Here is a 22,751-nt window from a genome sequence, read left to right on the forward strand (position 1 = left end):
CTGTGTGGCTTTTCTCTAGTTATGGTGAGTGAGGGCTACTCTCTAGTTGTGGTGAGCAGGCTTCTCGATGTGGTGGCTTCTCGTTTCAGAGCATGGGCTCTAGGGGGCTTGGGCTTCAGTAGTTGTGGCTCTTGAGCTCTAGAGCACAGACTCAGTAGTTATACTGCACCGGCTTAGTTGCTCCGAGGCATGTGGAATCTTCCAGGATCAGGGATCGAACCCGTGTCTCCTGTGTCGGCAGGCAGATTCTTTACCGTTGAGCCACCAGGGAAGCCCTTTCTTGAACTTCCTGAGTTAGATGTCAGCCTCCTGGTTTGATCTTCCGCTTTGTCATGCCTCACATATATTCCATTCTTTGTCGTTTTGTTGTATTTTCTGGGAGATCTCATTTTTCCCTTACAGCCTTTCTGTTGAATATATTATTTCTGCCTTTTTAATTTCCAAGAGTTGTCTAGTTCAGATTTCTGTTCCTTCCTCCCTACTTCCTTCCCTTCTGTCTTGTTCTGAGAAGATAAAAGGAACTATATCTTTTCCTCTGCATTGCCCCTGTCTTCTCCAGGTTTCCTTTTTTGTTTGCTTGTTTATATTTCATTGGGTTTAGTTGGATTGTTCAATCCTGTTCAGAGTTGGTCTTGACAACCAGGTCATTTTAGGATGATTTTTTCAGTAATTTCCAGAGAAACAAAAATACAGACTGTAGACATAGTTTGAGGTTTATAAATGTCAGACAAATGGCCCTCTTTTCCTTTTGATTGGGTGTAGGAAACAAATTGAAAGGACCAAGCTGAAGATTTAGTTGGTAAAGGAGTGAGACAGGTCCTTGGGGATCTATAATACTTTTGCATCATGTACTTTGAAACTCTTGTGTTACTAGGTGCATAAACATAAAATATTTTTGTGCCTTCTAATTCATTGACATGTTAATCATTATGAAATGACCCTGTTTATCCCTGGTAGTACTCTTTTCTGCAAGTTAGTGAAGGCAATGGTTTTTTGCTAATAAGGAAAAATCTTTTTATTCTTTTGCATTAAAATGTTAGATATTAAAATTTTCTTTCAATTTCCTAAATGTAAAAAGGCTATATAATTCTTTCTTTTCTATCTTGGATCTTACATAGGTTTTAAATGGGGCACTTTGCTCAAAATTGCATACATAGTAAATTTCCAGAACCAAACATTTTGAAAGCGTGTTTTTATGCCAGTTAAATTTAGTATAACCACGTTCAGAGCCATAGATACAATTTACCTTTTTTTTTTTTCCTGTGTTGTAGGAATAGACTTTAAGATCAAAACAGTTGAATTACAAGGAAAGAAGATCAAGCTGCAGATATGGTAAGTGATTCTAATTTACTTTATGCAGTAGAATGCCAAGTTTCCTTAAGGTTAGGCAGTGAAATCCTTCCTTGTCAACTGTTTAATTCTAGAAGACTTCCCTTTCCAAGCCAGTAGTAGGTGATTTTTCAGTGATGTTTAAAAAAAAAAAATTGTCATGGACTTTGGAGTCCATGAGAGCTGACTTGAGTGTTTTACCTTTTCCACTTAACAGTATGAACTTGGGTAAGTTACATACCACTGTGAGGCCCTTAATCTTCACATGTAAAGTGGAGATAATATCACTTATCTTAAGAGATTGTTGCAAGGATTACATGAAGTAATCTATGTAATGCCTTTAGCACAGTACTTGGCTCAGAAACACCATATAAAAGTTAATATAATCTTATTTTTTTAGGTTTTAAGCTAAAATATTTGTTTTCTTTATTGTGTATAAATTTTTATAGGCTTTACCATTATTTTCATTAGTATGTATAGGGTTTGACCCATTGAAGTACAAAAAAATTCTTTTAAATTTGCATTCAAGTATGTATCATAGACTTTAAAATTATAATATCTGTATTTTTCAGTGAATATTAGGTGTTCACAATGACTTGTGAGATGTATATTATCCCCCCCCCAAACAGCCTTATTGAGGTATAACTAGTAGACAGTAAACCACCCATATTTAAAGTATACAGTTTGGTAAGCTTTGACATATGGATAAATCTGAAACCATCACCACAATCGAGATAACCAACATATCCATCACCTCACAAGTTTCCTCAAACTTCTTGGTAATCTCTCCCTCCTGCCTATCCCTGGCCCCCAGGCAACCATTCTGTGCTTTCTGTCACTATAGACCAGTTTCCATTTTCTAGTACTGTATACGGAGAAGGTGATAGCACCCCACTCCAGTACTCTTGCCTGGAAAATCCCATGGACGGAGGAGCCTGGTAGGCTGCAGTCCATGGGGTTGCGAAGAGTCGGACATGACTGAGCGACTTCACTTTCACGCATTGGAGAAGGAAATGGCAACCCACTCCAGTGTTCTTGCCTGGAGAATCCCAGGGACGGGGGAGCCTGGTGGGCTGCCATCTGTGGGGTTGCACAGAGTCGGACACGACTGAAGTGACTTAGCAGCAGCAGCAGTACTATACACAAATGCAGTCATATAATGTGTTACTTTTCTTTGTCTTTTTTGAGAAGGAGGAGTCTGGCTTCTTTACTCAGCATAATTATTTTGAAAGCTATCAATGATTTTATGTGTAGCAGTAAGTTCGTTGCTTTTATTTCTAAGTCATATTCCATTGTTAAGATATATCACAACAACTTTATTCACCATAAAGCTGCTACAAATGCTTCCTTTTCTCTTGAATTACTCCTATTTTATAGATAAGGAGACAGAGGCATTTTGAAATAGTTTCAGAAAATAGTTGTGTTTTTTTTTTTTTGATGAAAAACTATTTCAAAATAGTTTAAACAAAGGTCTTACAGCATGTTAATAGCAGAGCTGAGAGGCGTTACATGCTCTGAACGTAGGGTTGGGAGTGACATTCTTAATTGCAGTACTGCCTCTTCTAAATAGTAGTTTGTCAATTGATGTTGTCAGTCTTTCTAGTAACTGTCATTTTTCTTTCTTCATTGCCAATCAACAGTTGTGTTAAATTTGAACTCATGTTATCTTTGGTAGTTGGGATTCCCTGGTGGCTTGGAGGGTAAAGCATCTGCCCGCAGTGTGGGAGACCCAGGTTCGATCCCTGGGTCGGGAAGATCCCCTAGAGAAGGAAATGGCAACCCATTCCAGTACTCTTGCCTAGAAAATTCCATGGATGGAGGAGCCTGGTGGGCTATAGTCCATGGGGTCGCAAAGAGTCGGACACGACTGAGCAACTTTGCTTATTCACTGTCTTTGGTAGTTACTGTAATTGGATCTATCATGGAATGGTTATGAGGATTAGTGATCCATGTAAAGCGCTTGGCGCAATCTCCAGTGCATAATTCAAGAAATCAGATATTATTATTTGGGGATCTCCCATGATGAGTTTAGAACCCTAAAAATAGTAACATATTTGAGTAGAGGAACAAGCTAACAAAGGAAATTGCGAAGTCACAGTTGGAGAGTTAGAAGGAGAATTAGGAGAGGACATTGTCTCAGAATCCAAAAAATAGTTTCAAAAGTTAGGTATAATTAGAAGTGGTATATGTCTAACCAGCATGTCTTCATTACCTGACCATGTAATTAGAAATCCAATCTTTGTAACATCTTTCAAATTTAATACAAATGTTTTTAAAGATTAGAAAGCATTTCCTAAATTTAATAGTTCTCTGAAGCCCACTCCACTTGATCATTGTTTTTTTTTTCTTTTCTTTAGCTAGGAAATAACTCACCAAATGAAATGTCTCATATATAATTTCATTATGATTAAAATGATCTCAAGGGAAAAGATATCAGTTACTTAGTATTCTGAATTTCAACCATTCTCCTTTATTCTTAGCCTCAGGTCTTATTCAGACCACGTCCCTACAAAACATTTGTCTTTCAAGCCCTCTCTGAAGCTCTGCCACACTGATTGGTTCTCTTAACTGTATCCCCTCTATACAGGGGATACAATTCGTGTTTAAGCTAATAATTTTCAAACTTTTTAACAATAGTTAAGATACATACTACATTGTGATTCTGTGACTCAGTATACAGGTACGTATATGTGAGTGTGTACCTAACAAAAGCACACACCTGTATATATTTTTCTTCATGCAGTATTTAAAACCTTTGCCCTGCTAAATGTGTTCTGTTTCTTCTCTACACTGTGTCCTCCACAAACTTTCCCTTCTGTTTCTTGACTCATGACTTTAAACATTTTCCCCTCCCCTTATCATTTTAGTCTCTAGCTTTTAGAAGTGTAACGTATAACTAATACTTGGTTTTAAAAAGAGCCTTCCTCAGAAGATGCTTTTTTGAAATAGTAAGTCTTCCAATATAGCTTTCAAGATTAGAAAAGATTTCTACTGTTTCTATAAGACTCAAGTATAGCACAGAAATGATAACGTTTATACTTTAGAGTTGTTTAATGTTTTACAAAATTTTAATAGAACCTCTGTTTCCTTCCAAACACTTTGGAAGGAAAATTTGCTGTAGTTTAGATTTTCATGTATACAGCTGTCTGCTTTTAACTTGAAATACCAGTTGCTTATAAAGACCAGAAATGAGTTGACTGATTAAAATTTGTGCTTAATATAAGAGGTTAGCATTATGCCAGCTGATTTTGTTCCTTTGCTTGAGTTGACGTGCTTATTAATATTCCAGGGAGAAAAAAAAGTCTTGCAGCTCTAGGTTAAAAGATCTGGGATATGCACAGTGTTTCAAGAAGGCTTTTAGTGTGAAAAACCCCATTACTCATAATTTATAATGGTTCTAAAACTTCAAAAGGCTATTCTCAACTTAAATGCTTTGCTTCAAAATGCTGTGCTACAAAAAAAGCACAGTGGTTTTTATCTCTTTAGTTTCAATGACTATATTCAGGTTCTTGTTTCAGCATGAAAAATTGTTCTATGATTGAGTATTTGTTTTGGAAACTGTCTTTAGACTGTGCTACTAAAGCTGTGTCTTATTTTTCTTACTTGAGTGATCTTCACTTCTTGCTTTCTTTCCAGGAATCTTTTCAGTTTAACTGTTCCATAAAGGTCTCACCTGTCCTGCGCAAGTGTGTGGGCCTAAAATTAGCTTGTTTGGCTGATAGAGAAGCAGCTGTGGCTTTTTAAATCCTGGATCTCTAGAAAGTCTCTACTGAAGTATCTTTGGTTAACTGCATTTTCCAGAGTAGTGAGGAAAACAGTTACAGTGAGTTACTTCAAGTCTGCCTTTTCTCTTTTTTTTTTTTTCCTTTTTGTTAGTTGTTGAGGGAGGGGAGGTGTCAGAAATGTTTGCCACTGTCAACATCTAAATCTTGTACCAGCAACACATTTTAGCATCAACACAGTTACCAGAAACCAGTAATATCATATTGTAGAGGAATTAACCATTTACCTACATGAAGTGTCAGATACATGGAAGTCATCTTTGAGTCTTCCCATTCCCTTAACCCCAGGTTTCAAGTTAGCAAGTCTTACTGATCCTATCTCTAAAATATGTCTGGAATCCAAATACAGTTTGCTGTCTCCATCTATCTCTGGTCCTCTGTTACCTCTTTGTCTCCATCTATCCCTGGTCCTCTGTTACCTCTTTGGACCATTGCAGTAGGCTTTTAATATTCTAACAAGTCCTTACTTCGCCTTTGCCTTCTTCCAGTACGTTTCCCAAGTAATAGCCTTAGTAACCTTTTTCAAATATAAATATGATCATGGTTGTCATTCCTTCCTCTATTTATAGCCGTTTTGACTTTCCATTGTATTTCAAATGAAAACCGAAGTTCCAAATCCAAGTTCCTTTCCACAGTTTACAGAGTAGGCCCCTGCCTGTTGTTCTGACCTCATTTTTTGCTCCCTGTGTATATAGTCTGTACCCTCAGGTGATCTCCTTTCAGTTCCATGAACACAGCAAGCTTTTTTCTGGTGTTTGTACATACCTTGTAGATCCCCGTTTAACCCACCCAACTGTAGCTAGACTAAGCATTCTGAAGTACCACTCCATTCCAGAGGCTTCTCATTTCAACAGAAATAAATTTTAAAATTCCAGGTTCTGGCTACAGCCCCTTCTGACTTCATCTCTTACCAGTTCTGCTCCAGCCACTGTGGCCATTTTTTCCCATCTGCAGGAAACATGTTCCCATCTTCAGGCCCTTGTAATTCACCTGTTCCTTCTACTTGGAATGCTTTTCATCAGATCTTTGTGATGCTGCCATCTCTAATTGAATCTCAATTCATTGTTAGCCTCTGAGAGAGGCCCTGCTTGATAACTAGCTAAAGCCACCCCAGTCCTTTAGGCTAGGGGTCCCCAACCCCCGTGACATGGGTCTATGGCCTGTTAGGAACTGGGCCACACGGCAAGAAGGCATCAGTGGGTGGTTGAGCAAGGGAAACTTCATCTATATTTACAGCTGCTCCTCATTGCTTGCATCCTGAGCTCTGCCTCCTGTCAGATCAGTGACGGTATTAGGTTCTCATAGGAGCACAAACCCTACTGTAAAATGAGGGATCTAGGTTCCCTGCTGGAGAAGGCAATGGCAGCCCACTCCAGTACTCTTGCCTGGAAAATCCCATGGACGGAGGAGCCTAGGAGGCTGCAGTCCATGGGGTCCCGAAGAGTTGGACACGACTGAGCGACTTCACTTTCACTTTTTACTGTCATGCATTGGAGAAGGAAATGGCAACCCACTCCAGTGTTCTTGCCTGAAGAATCCCAGGAACGGCGGAGCCTGGTGGGCTGCTGTCTATGGGGTCGCACAGAGTCGGACACGACTGAAGCGACTTAGCAGCAGCAGCAGCAGCAGCAGGTTCCCTGCTCCTTATGAGGATCATCACCAAACCAATCCCATACCACCTCACCCTCAGTCCATGGAAAAATTGTCTTCCATGAAACCAGTCCCTGATTCCGAAAAAGGTTGGTGACTGCTGCTTTAGGCATGATCACGCTTTATCTTAGTTTATCTTTGTCATAGTATTTTTTAGTATCTAAATTTACCACATTTATAAAAAGTGTTCATTCTTATTCCCCCCACTAGAATATCAGCTTTTTGAAGGTAGGGATCCCATCTGTCTGATTTGTGGCTGTATACCACTCCCTACAACAGAGCCTGGCAGATACAGATGCTGAATACATATTTGTTGACGGAATGACTGATTGATTTCTGTTCATACTTCACTTTTCACTCAACCTTCAGCATCACCTCTAGAGAGAGGACTGCCCTGATTATACTATTTAGATTTCTTCCTCCCTCCCCTTTAGGTCGTTCTTGATCATTCCACCATGTTTACCTTGTTAGCATTTGTAACAATTTGGGATCATGTATATTACTTGTTCCTTTCCCCCATTGGAATGTAATCTCTGCAAGGGCAGTTACCAGGCTTTGTTTGACTGTTGACCCTTTTGGAAGATGAAGATGAGCATAATTTCAACTCATGGTATTTTGGGTGTAGAGAAGTTGCATATCAGTGGGGAAATCCAAGTCTTGTTAAAATAAAACTCAGTGTGAACTTTCCTGGTGGACCAATGGTTAAGAATCTGCCTGCCAGTGTGGGGAACATGGGTTCGATCCATGGTCTGGGAAGATCGCACATGCCTCAGGCAACTAGCCTATGTACCACAACTGTTGAACCTGTGGTCTAGAGCCTGGGAACCCCAACAAGAGAAACCACTGCAATGAGAAGCCTGTGACCACAATTAGAGAGTAGTCCCTGCTCGCCACAACTAGAGAAAGCTGGTGCACAGCAATGAAGACCCAGCACAGTTGTAAATAGGTAAAAATTGTTTTTAAAAAAACCTCAATGTGAGAAATTTAGCATCTTAAAGTAAGGAATAGCTTCATTATGTTACCAAAAGCATAAAGTCATGAAATTTGAAGTCTCTGCTTTGCCAAGCAGGTTGATGTTGTCTCTGGGCTGTTCCAGTGCTGTTAGTGCCCATACTAAAAATAACTGTCATAACAGCATCCAGAGTAAACAGCTTCCTTGACCCTGTGTGTGGAACTAAACTATTAAGGAAATATGCTATTTTCGTTCTAGGAATGTATAAAATAGGGTTTTATAACAGTCTCTTAGCTGTGCACCTATTATTTTATGTAGAAGTGAAGTGAAGTGAAGTCGCTCAGTCGTGTCTGACTCTTTGCGACCCCATGGACTGTAGCCTACCAGGCTCCTCCGTCCATGGGATTCTCCAGGCAAGAATACTGGAGTGGGTTGCCATTTCCTTCTCCAGGGGATCTTCCCAACCCAGGGATCGAACCTGGGTCTCCGGCATTGGAGGCAGATGCTTTAACCTCTGAGCCACCAGGGAAGTCCTATTATTTTATGTAAGGGAAATTCTATTGCCATTGATTAATAAGTTCAGAAACCTAATTATACTACATAGGCAGAGAAGAAAAAAAAGTTTTTTAATAGAGGAAAACTGAGTGGTTTTTGAAAACAGGCTTAAAAAAACCTGTAATATGGGACATAAAAAGATAATGTGAACATACACAATGTATAATTGCTCTTCAGATAAGAAACACCTGCTTTTGGTGATTGGAGTCAACCAGTCTTTAGACCTGCGTATATGTGTGTATGTAAACCTAAAAATAATTTGACTGTGAATTAGCAGCTGTGATTTGTTCCCCTAGGCAAAGGGTCACACTTAGCCTAAAGGTAGTGAGACAGGGACTGTCTAGTTTGAAATAAGTTGTTGATTGCCTTAATAGTTGTTAGGACTGTTATTAGGATCCAGGAAAAGGATAATTTAAAAAGTCTTGGCAAGGAGAGCATATAAAAAAGAAGGAAGATAGGGTGGAAGAAGTTTTGGAAAATAGAAGGGACAAAAATCAGAGAACAGATGGAGTAGTATGCCATTAATCAAAACAAAAACTCTGAACCTGAATAATGATTATCTTTCTGGAGGGGCTATTAATATTTCAGTATCTTTTATATTAGTATTTTATAACTAAGCAGGATTATAACATAAAATTTCCTCTCTAGGTGCCACTGATTTAGATTTAGCTAAGTAGTTTTGACATAATACTGAGGTAATGGAGATAAAAAGTTGTGGTATAAGAATGTGTATAAATCTATAAATACAAATTCTTACGTATGTAGTCTCTTAGTAGTCTAACCTAATTTTAGGATACAACATAGAAGAACTGATTTCATGTCTGTTTGATGGTTTTCTTAAATGATATTTAATTTATTTGTTTTGGTTAAATTACATTTTGGGGGCAGCTTTTTTGATAAATACTGTGTATTCTACAGTGAACAAGACAAATCTCTGATGAGACCTACCTTTTAGAGGTCATGGGAGGCAGTAAATAAATCTATAATAAGTGCTTTGCAAAGAAGTAAAGTAAGGAGATGGAATGGAGAGATACTGGAAGACTATTTAAATTGGAGGACAGAGAAGACTTCTGATAAGGTGATGGTTAAAATGCAAAGATGAGGTGCCAACCGTGTATGTGTGCCCTTGTGAGCATAGCCAGTACAGAAACTGTCAGGTGAGACCGAGCTTGTGAATTTGGGGACATGAAAAAACGTGGCTCAAGCTATTAGGGAAAAAGAGTGCCTCAAAATTTGAGGGGCTGGTGAAAAATGCAAATTCTGTAACACTTTGTAAACTTCAGGGCAAGGGTTTTGGAATTGGTTGTGGTTATAATGAATTGTCATTGGTATGTTTAGTTCGTATTTTAAACTGTCATGTTTTCCACTTGTTTTGTAATGACTTTGGAGCATAATTCACATACCTTACAATTCACCCATTTAAAATGTAAAGTTAGTTTTTTAGTAATTTTCCAAGGTATATTCACCATCATCGCAATTTTAGAATGTTTTTATACTTCTAGAAAGAAACCTACACCTTTTAGCAGCCTCTTCCCATCCTATCCAAACCATCTTCAGTTGGGACAACCACTAATTTCTGTAGACTTTCCTATTCTGCATGTTCCATTTAAGTGAGATTATATATAATATATACCAAAATTAATTGAAATTATATCATCCTTTTAAATGCAAAACTATGAGACTCTGAGAAGAAAACATAGGAGAAAATCTTTGGGAACTAAGATTAGGTGAAGAGTAGATACAACACTATAAACCGCAATCCATAAAGATTTGAAAATTAATAGATTGGCCTTCAACAAAATTAAAAAATTTTGGTCTACCAAAGACCTGTCAAAAGAATGAAAAAACTAGTTATAGACCTGGAGAAAATAATTCTAAATCACATACCTGACAAAGGACTTGTATATAAGAAGAACTCTCAACACTCAGTAGTTTAAAAAGAAGAAAGAAATAGGCAAACCATCCGATCAGAAGATACACAAAAGACACAAACAGACATTTTACTGGAGAGGATATATGGATGACAAACAATTACATGAAAAAATGTATAACATCAGTTAGTCATCAATTCAGTCCAGTTGCTCAGTCGTGTCCGACTCTTTGCAGCCCCATGGACTGCAGCACGCTAGGCTTCCCTGTCCATCACCAACTCCCAGAGCTTGCTCAATCTCATGTCCATCGAGTCGGTGATGCCATCCAACCATCTCATCCTCTGTTGTCCCCTTCTGCTCCTGCCTTCAATCATTCCCAGCATCAGGGTCTTTTCCAATGAGTCAGTTTTTTGCATCAGGTGGCCAAAGTATTGGAGTTTCAGCTTCAGCATCAGTCCTTCCAGTGAATATTCAGGACTCATTTCCTTTATGATTGACTGGTTGGATAGAGAAATACAAATTAAATTGATGATATCACTGCATGCCCTATTAGAACAACTAAAATAAAATATAGTGAGATCACCAAATGCTGATGAAGATGCAAAGAAACTAGGTCTCCTATAGGAATGTAAAGTAGCACAGCCACTTTAGAAAAGTTTGGCAGTTTCTTGTGAAGTTAAACCTATACTTACCATCTGACTCAGCAGTAATATTCCTGGATGTTCATCCCAGAGAAATGAAAACTTATGAACATACAGAAACTTACAAATGAATATTCATAGCAACTTGATTTGTAATAGCCCAAAACTAGAACAACCCAAATGTCCTTCCATGGGCAAGTGATTAAACAAATTGTGATACTTCCATACAATGGAATACTACCCAGTAATAAAATGAAACAGACTAGTATTACATGCAGCAACTTGGATAAATCTCAAGGGCATTATGCTGGAAAAAGTAAATAACCATTTGAAAAAGTTGCATTCAAACCAACACAACATTGTAATTTTCTTCCGATTGAAAAAAAAAACAACAAAAGATTGTTTTATCTGGCATTCTAGAAATGGCAAAATTAGAGAAAATAGAAAACAAATCATTGGCCAGGATATAGGGGCTGTAGGAAGTGGAGGAGTGAGTGAGACAACAATTTTGTGCTTTCTTTGTGGTAGTAACTACACAAATCTATATGCTGTGAAATTGCACAGAACAATACATGTATGTGCATACACAAGTGCATGTAAAAAAGTAAACTCTAAGGTCTATAGATTGTGCCAATGTCAGTTGTACTATGATGTAAGATGTTACCATTTGGGAAAGCAGGATGAAGGCTATACAGGACCTCTTTGTACTATTTTCTGAAATATCCTGTGAGGCTGTTAGTTACTTTAAAACAAAAGTTTAAAAGAAAAGTTTGCGGGGAAGGGAAACAGAAATGCAGTGTTAGTTGGAGGGGTGTGGAATTGGAAGTGAGGGTTTTTTTTGTTTGTTTGAAGTTTGCTTTTTTAAGAAAAGAAAGGGGAGACCTAAACATGTATATATGTTAATTATAATCCATAAAAAGAAGAAATTTGTGATGCAAATGAGGGAAAAATTACAGGAACAGAATTTCTTAAATCTTTGGCTTGAAGGCATTGAAAAATACTACGATTTACATATTTTTGTCTTGTTATTTATAAATGAGGTTATCTATACAACTTTTGTAAATGATTCTAAAGATAAATATGGCTCTAATATGGTGTATTCCTTTAATGTTCTAAAAATTCTACATGCTTTTGTATTACATTATAGAACTAGATCACTAAATAAATGGAATTCCTACAGTTTTTACACTTGGCTGGTATTCATTTTTAAGTAACTAAGAATTTTATGTGTTAGTTTACACTGTTTTCCCTTTCAGATTTTCATCCAGTATTGGTAGGTTTTTAATTTCCTTAGACTAGTCAGTATTTATACGTATATATGTTTATGAATAACCTTGTTTACTATTTAAGAGTTAAATAAGTGGTGGTTTGCTTGTGTTTTGTGTCACATAGTGGATTTTAATCTCTATTTTTACTAAACTAGTCTACTGTTTTGCCCTTCATCTAGAACATAGTAATATTAAAATGCTCAGTACAAATTATTGGCTGTTTATTTCAGGGATACGGCAGGCCAGGAGCGATTTCACACCATCACAACCTCCTACTACAGAGGAGCAATGGGTATCATGCTAGTATATGACATCACCAATGGTAAAAGCTTTGAAAACATCAGCAAGTGGCTTAGAAACATAGATGAGGTAAGACCTAGAAATTGTATAAACTCTACATAAACACACATTTGTGTCCTTAATTAAGAAGAATAAATATTCCTGTTGATCTTTAGGGTATAGTGTTTGCTATCATTATTGTTGAGTATTTTTACTTGTAACATGGTAATGTTATTTTTTGCCTACCCTTTTCTTAAAATTTTGGGCAGATCTGTTTTGAACCCTGTCAAGGGCAATTAACAAATTACCCAAAAACTCTGTACAACCATCTTATAAGATGGCCCCAGATGGAAGCTACCAATAGTTTTACAGATTTCTCTAAAGGAATTCTTTATTGGTGAATTTTTTTTTTAATGAATGAATTACATTTTCAGTAGTAATTTTTAAAACATATTTTTGGAAATTGCCTGGTGGTCCAGGGGTTAGGACTTGGACTTTCACTGTCACAGTCCAGGTTTAATCCCTTGTCAGGGAATGAAGATCCCATGAATGTGCGGTGTAGCCAAAAATAAGTCAGTAAGTATTTAAGTTATGGAAGTACCATATCCCTTTTAAACATTTTTAAAGATACAGACTACTAATAAGATAAAAACCTAACCAAGAAAATAGTGCTGTATCATTTCATGTGAAGGTGTCAGGGTTTTTTTTTTTTTATGTTAATCCATATTTATTTTTGTAATATAAATGATATATTGTGTGTCTGCACACACACACTCACACACATACACATATGGAGGGGTAATAAAAATTTTAACCATGCAGTTGTCATCCCAGGAGATTGTTATGAGACTATTCCATATAGGACACAAATCTCTTCCCTGGTAACAACAGTGGTGGTGGTGGTTTAGTCGCTAAGTTGTGTCCAACTTGCAATCCATAGACAGTAACCCTCCGGGCTCCTCTGTCCATGAGATTTTACAGGCAAGAATACTGGAGTGGGTTGCCATTTCCTTCTCCAGGGAAGATGTCAGTTTTTACACAGGAAAGTTGTGTGTTGAAGCATGTTTGTTTTCTCTGCTGCAGCATGGGGAGCTTCTTGTTGAAATTATTTTCATGTCTTGTTGCTGTCTTCTATGCTTTCAATTCTATCAAGACTAACTCTTGGGAAAGCCCTGGCAGTCCAGTGGTTAGGACTTTTCATTTCCACTGCAAGGGTCTCAGGTTCCATCCCTGGTTGGGGAGCTAAGATCCCATATACCATGCATCATGGCAAAAGGAAAAAAAAAAGAAGACTAACTCTGTAAAGCAAGTTTTGGCTGGAAACATAAAGACCAAGTCTTTAATCCGATATTAGACCCAAGGTGATAATACTTCAGTGGTTCAGTTCGTTGCTCAGTCATGTCCTACTCTTTGCAACCCCCATGGACTGAAGCACGCCAGGCTTCCCTGTCCATCACCAACTCCCGGAGCTTACTCAGACTCATGTCCATAGAGTCGGTGATGCCCTCCAACCATCTCATCTTCTGTCATTCCCTTTCTCCTCCCGCCTTCAATCTTTCCCACCATCAGGGTCTTTTTCAGTGAGTCAGTTCTTCGCATCAGGTGGCTAAAGTATTGGAGTTTCAGCTTCAGCATCAGTCCTTCCAATGAAGATTCAGGACTGATTTCCTTTAGGATGGACTGGCTGGATCTTCTTGCAGTCCAAGGGACTCTCAAGAGTCTTCTCCAACACCACAGTTCAAAAGCATCAGTTCTTCAGCACTCAGCTTTCTTTATAGTCCAACTCTCACATCCATACATGACTATTGGAAAAACCATAGCTTTGACTAGACGGACCTTTGTTGGCAAAGTAACATCTCTGCTTTTTAATATGCTGTCTAGGTTGGTCATAACTTTTCTTCCAAGGAGCAAGTGTCTTTTAATTTCATGGCTGCTGTCACCATCTGCAGTGACTTTGGAGCTCCCAAAAATAAAGTCAGCCACTGTTTCCATTCTTTCCCCATCTATTTGCCATGAAGTGATGGGACCGGATGTCATGATCTTAGTTTTCTGAGTGTTGAATTTTAAGCCATCTTTTTCACTCTCCTCTTGCACTTTCATCAAGAGGCTCTTTAGTTCTTCTATGCTTTCTGCCATAAGAGTGGTGTCATCTGCATATCTTAGGTTATTGATATTTCTCCCGGCAATCTTGATTACAGCTTGTGCTTCATCCAGTCCAGCATTTCTCTTGATGTACTCTGCATATAAGTTAAATAAGCAGGGTGACAATATACAGCCTTGATGTACTCCTTTCCTGATTTCAGTTTCCCAGTTTCAGTCACCTTTTCCATTGCTACAAGAAGTCTGTTGGTATTTAGTAATCCATTAATGACATAGATTTTGAAACAAAAAAAAGCCTTCATTTTTTAAGTTTCTTTTGTGGACGGTGACTGCAGCCATGAAATCAGAAGACAGTTGCTTCTTGGCAAAAAAGCGATGAGCAACCTAGACAGTGTTAAAAAGCAGAGACATTACTCTGCCGACAAAGGTCCATATAGTTAAGGCTATGGTCTTCCCAGTGGTCACTACGGTTGTGAGAGCTGGACCTTAAAGAAGGCAGAATGCCAAAGAGTTGATGCCTTCGAACTGTGGTGCTGGAGAAAACTCCTGAAAGTCCCTTGGAGAGCAAGGAGGTCAAACCATTCAGTCTTAAGGGAGATCAACTCTGAATATTCACTGGAAGGACTGATGCTGAAGCTGAAGCTCTAGTATTTTGGTCATCTGATGCGAACAGACAACTCATTGGAAAAGTCCCTCATGCTGGGAAAGATCGAGGGCAGGAGAAGAGGGCATCAGAGGATGAGATGGCTGGACCGGCATCACTAATGCAATGAGCATGAACTTGGGCAAACTCTGGAAGATGGTGAGGGACAGGGAGGCCTGGCATGCTGCAGTCCATGGGTTGCAGAGAGTCGGACAACTGGGAGACTGCTCAACAACAACAAAAGCCTTTATTTCATAGTTGAGCCAAGTAGTATGTGTAGTAAGAGCAATTTATATAGAGAGATTATGCATTGTTGTTCCAACAACAACTGATTTTCCAATTCTGTGACATCAGGTAGATATCCTACAATTAAATCCTATTTTGACACTTAACTACCCAGTCTCAGTGTCACTATCAGCCGAATGACAAGGCAACCCATGGGATGTGAAAAATACCTCACATCATCCATCTCTGGCCTAATGTACCTAAGAGTTCAATGGTTTTACATCTTGGATCCATTTTTTAGTTCATTTTTGGGTATAAGTTAAAGATCCAGCTTCATTCTTTTACATGTTGATATGTGGTGTTTCTAACACTATTTCTTGAAAAGACTGTCTTTTCCCCCATTGGATGATCTTGGCACTCTTGTCAAAAATCATTTGATGGTGTACACAAGAATTCCATTTTGGGTCTCTGTGCTCTGTTCCTTTGCCCAGGTCTGTTATACCAGGAGCATACTGTTGTGATTACTGCAGCTTTGTAGTAAGTTTTGAAATAAGGAAATATTATGAATCTTGCAACTTTATACTACTTTTCAGGATTGTTTTGGCTGTTCGGGATCCCTTGAAATTCCACTTGAATTTTAGGATGGAATTTTTTATTTGTGCAAAAGGTGTCGTTAGGATTTCAGTGGAGCAACATTTGCTTTTATCTGATTTCTGTGCATGGACTCCCCTAGCATTGTGACTTTTTGAGACTTTAAGAGCTCTATAGAATTTTTAATTAAGGCTTCTTGTAGGGTCATATACACATTATCTAAAGTCATGATCCAGCTTGGATTTACATTATGTATAAGAAGTTCCATATGTCCTCTTTTGCATATTTTATACATGTCTTCTGTTGAGAATGTTTCTAGAAAGTAGACAGCTCCTATAGGGGAAAATAATAATTTGACCAGGAATATGTCTTAGAAATTATATTTATCTTTCTAGGTAATTTAAGAATTTATGTTGTCTTTTAGCATGTGGTTTTGAGATCACTGGGCTTTCCTGATGGTTCAGATGGTAAAGAATCTGCCTGAAATATGGGAGACCTGGGTTCAGTCCCTGGGTCAGGAAGATTTCCTGGAGAAGGGAATGGCTACCCACTCCAGTATTCTTGCCTGGAGAATTCCATGGACAGAGAAGCCCTGCAAGCTACAGTCCATGGGGTCGCAAAGAGTAACATGACTGAGTGACACAATCACTGCTTTAAAACTTTCAGACTATAGAAATGACACCATAAAGTGAGAAAAATAAAGTTATTTTGTTTCATGATAGTGTGTGAACTAAACTTTTTATTTCATTTTAGCATGCCAATGAAGATGTGGAAAGGATGTTACTAGGAAACAAGTGTGATATGGACGATAAAAGAGTTGTACCTAAAGGAAAAGGAGAACAGGTAAAAAGCTCTGAGTGAGACATCTTTTTGTGAAGATGATGTTCCATTTGTTTTTACAGTAGAGGTAATGGAATGCTATTCATATCCTTTAAAAAATGCTGTTGAAAATGTTAGCTTACCATTTGAGTGGATTTTTTATTTGTTTTTTAAGGAGCTTGACCATTTGAGTCCTGAACCCATTAAAATCTGTTCATTTTAGATAACCTAGTTGAGACTGCTACCTTTAGAATAATATTACTGTTTCCTTTAGGATGCTGAAGTCATCAATTGGTAACGTATACTTGATAATTTTATGATATTTTGGTTCTTTTTTAGATTGCAAGAGAGCATGGTATTAGATTTTTTGAGACTAGTGCAAAAGCAAATATAAACATCGAAAAGGCGTTTCTCACATTAGCTGAAGATATCCTTCGAAAGGTAAGTTTCTTCCCTTTCTGTTTTTTTACTGCTAAGGTGTGGGGTGTCAACAGTTGAACATTTTCCTGTTTTCTGAAGTACTAGATTTACATACAAAAATTGGATTTGGGTGGTACATTTACCCATCACCAGTATCTAATCCTCCAGGGAGAAGAAAGGAGCTGAAAGGAGCAGAGAGCTGTGTAGAAATCTCAGTCTCTAGTTCCCAATTTCGTACTCCTTTTTCCAGCTTTTTGTTTGGTCCATGGTATTGAGGCTCTTTTTGATTAATTTCTCTTATATAACATTTGCCTTCCCATAAATTTTAAAACTTCAAGAGGTGAATCTATTCTGTACTCAATTGCTACAGAATCCCTATTCTTTTATATAGTCATTTCTCAGATGTGCCAGTGAAGGGGATGTATATACTATATACTGAATAGAGTAAGCCTATACCCAAATTGAAAGCAGGAGGAGAAGGGGACAACAGAGGATGAGATGGTTGGATGGCATCACTGACTTGATGGACATGAGTTTGAGCAAGCTCTGGGAGTTGGTGCTGAACAGGGAAGCCTGGCGTGTTGCAGTCCATGGGGTTGCAAAGAGTCAGACACGACTGAGTAACTGAACTGAACTGATACCAAATTTCATTTACCCAATCATTTCAACCTGTGAGTTTAAAAAGAAAATGCTGAAAATTGATCTCAGGGAATTCATTTTACCTCACGGTTAGCTTCTGGGTTTAATTTGTGAATTGCGAAAGTTGCCAGTACAAATAACTTCTAGCAAAATTGGAAAATCAGATATTCATATTTTCCCTGAAATGACTAGATAAAATACACAGATTTGATATGAGTCCTGAATTCTCTACTGGTCTTCTGGTATATTTAAATGCACATAAAATAGAGAAAATCTGATACAATCCTGAAGGAGAAGCAAACATTATATAGGAGAAAAGGAGAAAATTTAATTGCTTCTGGTAACCTTTCTGTTTTTATACTTGAAATATCAATATCTGCCCCCACCCCAAATAAAATCATTCATGAACCCACCTAAGGGTTGCTACTGTTAAAATTTTGGTGTCTCTTAATTTTGATCTTTTCCTGAATCCGCCTTTAACATGAATTATTCAACTTTGCATTCTGCCCCACCCTGTTTCCTTCATTTAATGTTAGTCTATCATGGTAAAATTGCCTTTTTAAAACAATGCTATGGTAATACAAGCTCCAGTCTCAAAAGGCAAGTAAAACGAAAGGAAAAGGCCTATTTCACTTCCCTGAAGTTAGACACGGTACAGCATTAGTTTCAGCATATGCATGAAATATGCATATGCATGGTTTTTTTGGGTTTTTTTTTAAGTACTAAGTACTCAGGGCTCAGATCTAAGAGATAACATACCACTCATCACAAGAGTTAGGCGGAGGAGATTTCAGAAGTTCTACAAAGGGAAGCCAGGAGGCCTTTGGACATTTCACAATTGGAAGAAGATGGCAAAATGAAGGTCAAAAACAAAGCTTCCATTTCTTTACTTTGCCTGGAGGAGAAAACGTATCTCATGTGACTGTAATTGCATTTTGTTACATAAATTAACATTTATGGGAATATTTCTGTTGAATCTTGGTGTATCCATGGCAGTGTTTTTTCACGGGTTGCTCTCCTTGTGTGTTTGTTGCAGACCCCTGTAAAAGAGCCCAACAGTGAAAACGTAGATATCAGCAGTGGAGGAGGTGTGACAGGCTGGAAGAGCAAATGTTGCTGAGCGCTCTGCTGTTCCATCAGTTGCCATCCACCACCCTGTTTTCTCTTCTTGCTGCAAAATAAACCACTCTGTCCCATTTTTAACTCTTAAACAGATATTTTCGTTCCTCATCTTAACTCTCTAATCCACCTGTTTTATTTGTTGTTTCATCTGTGACTGCTTGCTGACTTTATAATTTTCCTTAAACAAAAAATGTATAGAAGAATCATGTCTGTGAGTTCATTTTTAAATGTACTTGCTCAGCTCACCACTGCATTTCAGTTGTATTATAGTCCAATTCTTATCAACATTAAAACCTATAGCAATCATTTCAACTCTATTCTGCAAATTGTATAAGAATAAAAGTTAGAATTAACAATTTTATTTTGTACAACAGTGGAATTTTCTGTCATGGATAATGTGCTTGAGTCCCTATAATCTATAGACATGTGATAGCAAAAGAAAAAAGCCAGGAAAACACTCATTTTCGCCTTGAATATGTAAATGGGGTTAATTTTGTCCTGTGCCTTACGTGGAAAGGAACTTCTTTGGTTTTTCCTTCTTTTTGTTTTGTTTTGTTTTGGTGGAAGCATGTGCAGGAGACATATCATCGAAACATAAAGCATTAAAATGTTTGTGGTTTGCTTGGCTGTAATTTTCAAAGTAGTTAATTGAGGACAAAGGATAATACAGAAATGATAGCTTTGGTTTGCTGAGTCTCATTTTAAGTGGCCTTGATATTTAAAACTATTCCTGCCACCAGTTCTTTTCCTTGGCCACTTTTTCCTTGTGTCTCTTCCTGCATGCTGCTTTATTTGCTTCTTCCCCACCACCCTGTGGTATGAGTTATTTAAGAATGAAAGGGGTAAACTAGTGGGTTTGTGGAGTTTAACATAAAGCACTGATTTAACTTGCTAAGTAAGCTGAAAGATAAATCCTAACTGCCTACTATCGAATGTCAGTTAACCGTGTCCTCACCTCATTTTCTCACTCCCCTAAAGCTTCTGTCCTGGATTCCTTCATTTGCTGTTGACTTCACGTTGCCCTTCTCTTTCCCGCTTTGTTCCCTTCCTGTCTCTCTCCGTCTCTCTCCATTGAGTTTATGAAATGGAAGAGTTAATTGCATGCACTAGTGTTTGGAGGGTGTTGTGGTTTGTCTTTCTAACTAAGTGTATAGCCTATTCACTTTCCTAGAATAAATATCTTAACCTAAATTTGAATAGTCTCCATTTTGGCAACTCCTCTAGCAGTTTGGTAGCCCAGTCAAAGTTGTTTTAAAAAGGTGGGAAGGAGGAGTGAAATTTATTAACATGTTTGCCAAATATACTGAGATTTGGCCTATGAAGAACACTTTTTCAGTGTTAAGTTGTCTTTACCTTAAGATTTAGAAGTACTTTAGGCTGTTACTGATTTTAAGTCCTATCTTCACATCCCTTTGGAAAACTTGTATTACCCTGGATTTGAAAAAAAGAACAACAAAAGCTTTTCATGTAAAGATAAGAAACTCTAGGCTTTCTCTCGCTCTGCCATTTTTTCCCCTTCATTTTTCTAGTTTTGCTTCACTGCTTATCATTAGGGTAGGGTAAGTTAAGTTTGCTATGCTGCTAGCATCCTAAGATGATACCTTTGTTGAAATAATTGTGAATAGCATGATTCATTTCTAGCAGAGGCTGAGTTTAGGACAGCAGCTTCCATTGAAAAGTCTTTCTGTGTCATGGATAGCATTTTAATGACCTCTTGGCTCATGTAAACATAGGGACATATCTGCTACGAACATCCATGAATTTTCAGATAGTGCCCTAAAAGTGACTTTATATGCCTCACTGGTGGTTGTTGTTAGGTTTTCCCCTCACTTGACTTTATCATTGTTTACTACTAGTAAAAACAGCATTGCCAAATAATCCCTAATTTTCCACTAAAAATAATAATGAAACGAAGTTAAGCTTCTCAAAAGTTTTAGGTTAAACCTATTGTTGTTAGATTAATTTTAATGTGTTGTTGTTTTCCTTTATCTGGAATGTGGCAGTAGCTTTTTTACTTTTAACCCTCTTTAATCCTTACTCAATTCAGTGACTTAAGGTTTGAGAGCTAAACACTGGGATTTTTGGGTAACAGACTGACAGTTTTGTTGTTTGCAATAAATTATAATCGGCATTGTACATAGAAAGGATATGGCTACCTTTTGTTAAATCTGCACTTTCTAAATATCAAAAAAAAAAGGGAAATGGAGTGTAAATCAATTTTTGTATAACCTGTTTGAAACCTGAGTTTTATTTGCTTAATAATAGGGCTTTGCCCTTTTTTCTGTAAGTCTCTTGGGATCCTGTGTAGAAGCTGTTCTCATTAAACACCAAACAGTTAAGTCCATTCTCTGGTACTAGCTACAAATTCGGTTTCATATTCTAGTTAACAATTTAAATAAACTGAAATATTTCTAGATGGTCTACTTCTGTTCATATAAAAACAAAACTTGATTTCCAACTGCGTGACTTGGTTTTCATTTATTTATGGAGTCTAAGATGGAAGATTCCTTCTGAAAATAGTGCAAAATAGCAAACTGGATATTAGAGGAACAGAAATAGAGGGGGATAACTTTTCAACTTGGGAAAGCTGGGAAGGCAATTTCAAGAGCTATTGTTGGAAGAAACTGCATTTTAAAAGCAGAATCGTGCTGGCATCAAGAGAGAGAACACACGACCGTGTAGTCACTTGCCAGCCAACACTACTAGAATGTGTCAACTACAACTGAAGTCAGCTGATTACTCAGGGGTACCAAGGTAAGGCTACCATGCTGAGGAGAAATTCTTGTTTTAGCAGTGACTATCCTCTTACCTGAAACATGTAAAGTGTTTCCCACTTTTTTTGCGAACCATAAGAAACAACTTTGGATTTTTTTATATGTAGTATTGGTGAAAGAAATGTTTGATCCTGTATCGAGGCCTTACTAGTCAATAAATAAAGGTACACATTTGTTGACAAGATAATCTCTGCTGGAAGGACATAGCAGAGGTTTTCTTATAACTGCAGTTTTTGGAAGCATCACCTAGAGTGATTTTAAATGCTTCCCTGTTTACCTCTCATCAACACAGAATTTGACTTCTTAAGGTGGGGCCTATGATTGTGCCTTTGAGATTGGTATAGGAAAAGGACACAATAGCCTCTGCGGTTAGGTTTACCTTGTAGTTTAGAAAGCAGAAGGAATTAGTAATCAGGCAAACGTATACAAGAGCCAAATAGTTGTGGTTTTAAGTGCTGTGTTAATAGAGCAGATTCAGTTGGTGAGAATAGTTGGGATGGTTTTTGAAGGAGGAGGCACTTGAGTTGGTTCTTAAATATGTGGATAGAATGAATGGGCTAAGGGGAGGGTAAGAAGGGACCACAAGCAAATTAGAAACACTTTGCTTGTGTGAGAAACCAGAAATCCATCTGGACAATGTGTTAGGTGATGGGGAGTCCCTGTGGGCCTTGCAGTGTGTTTGAGGAAAACAAGTCTAGATGGGCTGGAAGCAGAGGAACAAGGATTCTAGAGGTCAGATTCAAGGTTGCTATTTTAATTCGAATTTGAGTTAAGACCCGACTGAAATGATGGCAGAGGGCAGGTTTAATGTACAGGGGATTATGTGAAGGAGTATTTCTTGCCTACTGGAAAGTGGACTAGGTATTTGTGGCACTGTTCTAGGTTCTTTGGGTTGTCATCGACAGCCTGGTGAAGTAGTACCCGCTTTACAAAATAAGCTTTCAGATTAAGTGATTTGCTCAAGGTTGCACAGCCACTTGGTGCGGGAATCGAATTCTGAAACCCAGCTGCGGCCCAGTCTCCTTTCATCTTCACCACGTCATAGTTTCTCAGGATAAGGTCCTAAGCTTTGGTTGTTACACTAATTATAA

General features: G+C 37.9%; 1 protein-coding gene and 1 non-coding gene across 2 annotated transcripts in view; one reads left to right on the forward strand and one right to left on the reverse strand.

Annotated features, from left to right (window-relative positions):
• RAB10 (RAB10, member RAS oncogene family) overlaps positions 1 to 21,344 on the forward strand; it is a 64,290-nt gene extending 42,946 nt beyond the window's left edge. Inside the window, exons 3-7 of the mRNA XM_081592792.1 lie at positions 1,272 to 1,332; positions 12,279 to 12,417; positions 16,640 to 16,729; positions 17,045 to 17,146; positions 18,801 to 21,344. Coding sequence (XP_081448918.1) covers positions 1,272 to 1,332; positions 12,279 to 12,417; positions 16,640 to 16,729; positions 17,045 to 17,146; positions 18,801 to 18,884 — 476 coding nt within the window. The 3' untranslated portion in view covers positions 18,885 to 21,344. The remainder of the gene's footprint in view (positions 1 to 1,271; positions 1,333 to 12,278; positions 12,418 to 16,639; positions 16,730 to 17,044; positions 17,147 to 18,800) is intronic.
• Positions 8,171 to 8,242, reverse strand: TRNAW-CCA (transfer RNA tryptophan (anticodon CCA)). Its single transcript has one exon. It is a non-coding gene; the product is annotated as a tRNA-Trp (tRNA).
• Positions 21,345 to 22,751: the final 1,407 nt, after the last annotated feature.

The sequence above is a fragment of the Giraffa tippelskirchi genome, chromosome 4 (genome assembly GCF_054371585.1).
Source record: "Giraffa tippelskirchi isolate mGirTip1 chromosome 4, T2T-mGirTip1v1.2.pri, whole genome shotgun sequence".
Classification (NCBI taxonomy): Eukaryota; Metazoa; Chordata; class Mammalia; order Artiodactyla; family Giraffidae; genus Giraffa; species Giraffa tippelskirchi.